Below are 6,000 nucleotides of genomic sequence, written 5' to 3'. Positions count from 1 at the left end.
CAGTCAAAGATGAGGAAGATGCCTTCTACCACTTCAAAATTAGAGTTACAAAACATCACTTGAAATGCTGAAGAGAATTTTGATATGTTGGGAGTATGAATATTTTAAAACTTGCTCCCAATGGATATAGAGATATACATATACATGTAGTCATGTGTGTATGTATATAAACACAAACACATATATAGCATATATATACATGTATCTTTTTATGGGTGTATTTCCATTTGGAGCTATACATAGTTAATTTGCCTTGTATAAAGGCCAAATTTAATAATCAGTTTTTTTTCCTTTGGGAGCTTTGCATAGTTTATGATTTATTCTGGATTAGGGCCTAAAATAATACTATTTCAAACAAGTGACATTAGCATATCTATGTTGAATATATAAGGACTTTCAAGAGAAAAGATAGCTGATCAGGAGATTGTATCTCTAAGCTACTATATTTAGAATGAATAAAATTAATATTCATAGTAAAAATGTGCTTACCAGAAAGATATTCTGACTTACACTACATATTAATCAACCAATCAACAGGCATTTACTAAGTGCCTACTCTGTGCCGGCACTATGTTAATGTGTGAAGATACAAATACAAAGAATGAAACATAAAATATTTACCCATTAAATATTTTTTGTATTTTAGTCAAATTGTATTTCTTATATTTCTTTTTACCTCAAATCATTCATGAACAGACTTTTAAAGTTGGTAAAGTACAGTCTTAAAATATGCATGACAAAGATTAAGAATACATCTGTAAAAAATACAGGCAGAATCATTTGACATATTTGAAAATCAAAATAAAATGAAAATAACCTAAATACACATATGTGTTAAGGTAAGGTAACAAATTGAATGTTTCCACTTAAGCTTATTTGAAGCCTAAACCATAAATCTCTTTTCATTTTGGTTCCTAGGGTTTCAGTTTAAACATTGTCTCTTCGTAATGGAAACAGCATATGTCTAAATAACAGAAAACATGATCTAAGCCACACTTTTGAATATGGCTACAATATCTTTCATTAAAACATAGTCATTTTGATCTGTATCCCATGCTGATTAGTTTTTCACTCAATTAGAGATTGATCATGGACCTGCACTGAAGTTACATAGAAATCTCAAGTCTTGTCAGTTATTACTATCAATAATTATAATATCTCTCTTGGCCACAGGTAGGCTGAATTTCTCCTTATAATCAAATGACCTTTAGTAAGCCTCTTCACTTTTCCTTTAAAGGTGACAATGTATCTTTTTTAAAAGACCAGATTCAAGAAAAAACAATATTTTTCTTATTAGTTTAATTTGAAGTTATGATTTTCTTCTATTTGGAATATAGACTCTGGCTAGAATTATATTTTAATAATGTATTTACTTACAAATTTCAACTCTGTAATAAATTGCACTACTCAACTGGATTGATCAAACTGATATCTTAGAATGGTTGTCAGCCAGGAATAAACATGGAGGCAAAATAAACAAAAATATAAAGGTATTGTGGACCAGAATAGTTTGATCATCTCTGTAGGGTACTGATAGAAAAAGCTGCCCAAGAAAGTAAGGTAAGCTGTATAGTTTTGGTTACAGGGTCACTTCAGTTTGAATTTGTTGTCGTTTTTGCTGTGGTAGTCTTCCCGTTACGCTTTGCTATCTTCTTTTGACTGAGTTATATCAATGGAAATTTTTGCTTCTATAATTTCTGGGTTTAAAACCTCTTTTTCATTTTCTTCTTTTAATGGCAGTTTTCTGGATAGAAATAAGAAAAGAAACAGCACTTTAAAAAGTAATTGAATCAGTATATCCTCATTTTATAAATTGCTTGGATCAGTCAAAGGAATACTACAATTCTTTAGGATAGCACATCATGATGATGACTGATGTCCATTGGCCCTTTATGAAAAACACAAGATATTTTACATAAATGTGGATTAAAATAGTTTAAACAATCTTTATCTGTCTTTAGTATTATATTTTAATAAGAAATAGCATGAAATTTGACAAAACAATTGTAAACTGACATTAAAAATTGGCCATCTATAAGCATTTATTTATTCATTGTCTACTACATCAGTCAGTCAATAAATACTTATTAAGCATCAGTTATGTGCCAGGTGCCAGGTACTGTGCTAAGTGCTGGGGATATCAAGAAATGCGAAAGACAGTCTCTTCTCTCGAGAAGCTCACAGTCTAATGGAAGAGACAACATGCAAATAACTATGTATCAACAAGATATGTACAAGATATATTGAAGAAAATCAACAGAGAGAAGGCACTTAACAATAAGAAGAACTGGGAAAGGCACTTGAAGGAAGCCAGAAGGTAGAGATCCTGGCTAACTATTATCTGATATTTCTTTTGCCCTTAAACTCCTTCAGAAAGAAAAGTTCAATACAGATTAGATATTATTTTATTGGTCATAATAGTAACTATTATGGAAAAGGATACTATGTGGACTCTAGTACAATGAGGCAAGCAGTTTAGGTCTGCTTAAAAGCAAGAAAAGAAAAAAAGGCTATTGAGCTATGTGTGGCTAAGTAGTTGGGTGATCTTTAACAAATGAGTAGAGGAATCATTCAAACAAATAAAAATTATCTCAAAGGAAGTGGTCTGACTTGTAAGGAAACTCATGGGAGAAAACTATCCAATTACAGTTTCAAAAAAAAAAAAAGAGAAAAAGAAGTAATTTTTTTTCCCTAATGGATAGCTGAAAACTAGAATATTCACAAATGAGCAACCTGGATGAATATCTGTAGTGGGTCCCTGAATATAGAGGACCCTAAAATTATCTTAGGTAACCACCACTCCCTGTCCTAGAGTAGCAGTCCTTTTGGGGCCACTTCCCCAAATGGGAACTCACTCTCAGAGGTTGGGATCCACAGAGGGCTAAATACTTTTCTGTCCAGTGTTCCAGGCATAACCTTCGGGTTTCTATCTCTAGAACTAGAAATTAGTATTTTTCTTATCAATAATAACCAGTTAACTCCATTAGAAAATGTATTTACTAAGAACCCTCAAAGCACGGAGCATATTCTTTAATAAGCACACTTCGAGTCCCTGGGAAGAGTGCGCGCCAATTTAAAGTACAAAGGTAATGAGGCACACATGTGACAAAATGGTATCTTCTAACTTGTGGTTACTGGAAGTCCTTTTCTCCCTTTGTAGTTCCTCGTAGAGTTTACTTAAAGTTCCCTCTGCTGGGTTCCAAGGGTTGATGTTTTTGGACCTTAGTGCATAGCTGGTACTTTTTTCCATCACAAGGGGTCAGTCTCCCTGAAGTTGCTTCCTCCCTTCTGTTTGTCTTCTGTGTGTGTGTATTGGCTGGATGTATTATTGTGCCCTACTAGTTTTGTCCCTTCCCCCTCCTTCCCACCCAATCCCATAATTTTGTTTTTGGTTTGATACTTGACGGACTCTGATTTTTTGAGTTCACCCTAGACTAACTGCCGTTTTTATAAGTAGGCCCAGAGATGTGTTGCTGATGTGGCATTATGTGACTTCATCCAATAGTCAAAAGCACGAGAATCCTCTGAAATTGATTAAGGACTTACTCTACTTTTACACTTTTGACTGACTAATTCAATAGAGACACCTGGGTCTTCTGTGATTACTTAGGGTGAGAGATACAACATCCATAGGCAGACAGAGGCTTCTGGCATCCTCTGTAAGAGTTCCTGGGAGCTGTGAGATGGCTACAATGAGAATGTCTCTCCAAGTTCAATGGAAGAGGAAAGAATTAAAATCTCCTACGAGGAGAATTCTTGTGTGTGGCAGGGGAGGATTTGAAAAAGAACGAGAGGATGGATGTCTCCCTCTTGGGTAGAACTCAATGTGGCTGTGGCTATCGATGTTGCTGTTGTCTTGATTGGTGGTGAGATAGTGGATACAGAATTATAGGTGAATGATGTGGGTAACCAAGAGCCAATGTAGAATGGTGATGGCTGTCTCTGATGCTGAGAACTAAATGGGTGAAACTTTCAGCTCCCTGCCCTTTTATCTTATTCCAGCTCTCTCTGCTGAGCCTAAATCACACTCTTTAATAATCATAATGATGATAATGGTAGTGATGATGATAGCTAGCATTTATATAGCACTTTGAGAGTTACAAAGGGCTTGACAAATATTATCTTATCCTCACGACAACCCTGGGAGTTAGATGCTATTATTATCCCCGTTCTATGGATGTGGACTGTGAGGACTGATGAATAGATGAATGAATGGTTGTTCCATATAGCTGATTTGGAGATGCATTTGACTGGTTTCATATCATCTGACTAGCAACAAGTTTTGATTTATGTTTCATGTTTTAATTTCATTATATTGTTTTATGTTAGTTATGCTTATAGTTTCTTGCTTTGTGGCTGACACAAGCTGACAGAAATGATTCCATGTTTGGTCACTAACTGGCCTGCCTACACAACTGGAAGGTCTTATCTAGTGACTGGTTTAAGCCAGCTTCATTTAGGTAAGATCTGCAAGATTCCCCTAAGAATAATCAGTTTGCCAAACTTCCCTAATCATAATGCTCTTGTGATTGATAAGGGTATGGGTTTCTATAATTGCTGTATAAATGACTGCCCAGAAGGTCCCCCTCCCACTTGGTCCTTGTGAATCTTTTGTGAAACAGCACTCAGAGAAAAGAACAGAGACCCTGAGTTCTGGGCTCTCATCTGAGTGGCATCCCACTCTAGACCTCTGTCCCCTTCTTCATTTTCTGGGGGGAGGACTGAAGGACTAGGGAGCTGCATGCTTGTACATGAGGAAGTAAAGTGCTTGAGTGTCTTCTTGGTACTGCATTAACAATCTCCTCACAGAAACTGAGGCTGAGAGGTTAAGTGACTTGTTCAGGGTCACATAGCCAGTAAATTGCAAAATTTGAATTTAAGTCTTCTTGACCTCAAGTCTACTTCTCTACTAACTCCTCTACTGAACTGCCTCACAGATGTTGGCTTTTCTAAGATGTTTGCTTTCTGTTTTCAAGAGAAACCAATTTCTCTAAGACTCCTTTCTTTTTTGGTATGGGTTTGTGTGTTATAAATGGAGGTGGATAAAATGCAAGAGAGAAGTGAGTGATGTATGGTCAAGGACTTTGAGAGGAAAAAGTCCTTAGGAAAAAAAGAGAAGAAAACTTCTTATTTGCTGGGATCACTAGATAGGTACTTGAGAGAAATGCAAGGAATTTTTATTAACATGTATTATTACAGCTTTCCAAAAGCAAAGAAAGATTAAATGAATATGGACCATCTGAGATCCCCTAGATAAAAGGGGATAGTAATATTTTGATGGAAGGAGCTGGGAAAGAAGGGGTTCTGTTTTCATGAAGTTGTGAACCAAAGACAAAATGTCTAGGGCTCCTTTTTATAATAAATATTGCCATAAATTGTGTGTATGTACACATATGTAAGTACTATAAAGACTAGGTACTATATATACACATGTATGTTTATATACGCAATACATGTGCATGTGTGTAGTATACATGTATATAAATGTGTGCACGTGTAGTACATATGTATGCATATATGTATATATATGTGTGTATATATACACATGTGTATATGCATATATGTATATGTCTATATGCAAACATCCTGTCTCCACTTATGTATGCGCACGCGTGTGCACTAGTTGTGTTTAGGTGACAAAGCAGTGATCCTGAGACAGATACTTCAACTTTGGATGCCACTAACAGCGTAGGAGATCCATTCCTGGTTGGACTTGCCAGAAGACACAGACCTGGATGAAATTGGACAGTGTAGAGGTGAGGGAAAACGTGAAGTGTCATCTTAGTGGTCCTGAAACATGCTTTGTGTGTTGATGGTTTTATGTGTCAACTTCCAGATAGGTATCACAGTTACCAATTTTTATATCCTATTCTAAGTCTTTCTGTCAATATGGCTTCTATTACACATTTCTTTTGTGTATAAGATATCAATAGATATCAATACCTGATACACTGAGTACATTACTATTCTCAAACTAGACATTAGTCAGATCTATGCTGT

At 35.6% G+C, this 6,000-nt stretch overlaps 1 protein-coding gene across 1 annotated transcript in view; it reads right to left on the bottom strand.

Annotated features, from left to right (window-relative positions):
* Nucleotides 1-620: 620 nt before the first annotated feature.
* NCAM2 (neural cell adhesion molecule 2) overlaps nucleotides 621-6,000 on the bottom strand; it is a 295,617-nt gene continuing 290,237 nt past the window's right edge. The window contains exon 18 of the mRNA XM_036744902.1: nucleotides 621-1,744. Coding sequence (XP_036600797.1) covers nucleotides 1,636-1,744 — 109 coding nt within the window. The 3' untranslated portion in view covers nucleotides 621-1,635. The remainder of the gene's footprint in view (nucleotides 1,745-6,000) is intronic.

This window comes from Trichosurus vulpecula, chromosome 2, assembly GCF_011100635.1.
Source record: "Trichosurus vulpecula isolate mTriVul1 chromosome 2, mTriVul1.pri, whole genome shotgun sequence".
Taxonomy (NCBI): Eukaryota; Metazoa; Chordata; class Mammalia; order Diprotodontia; family Phalangeridae; genus Trichosurus; species Trichosurus vulpecula.
Note: the sequence above shows the minus strand (reverse complement) of the source record. Positions and strands in the feature narration are given on the sequence as shown.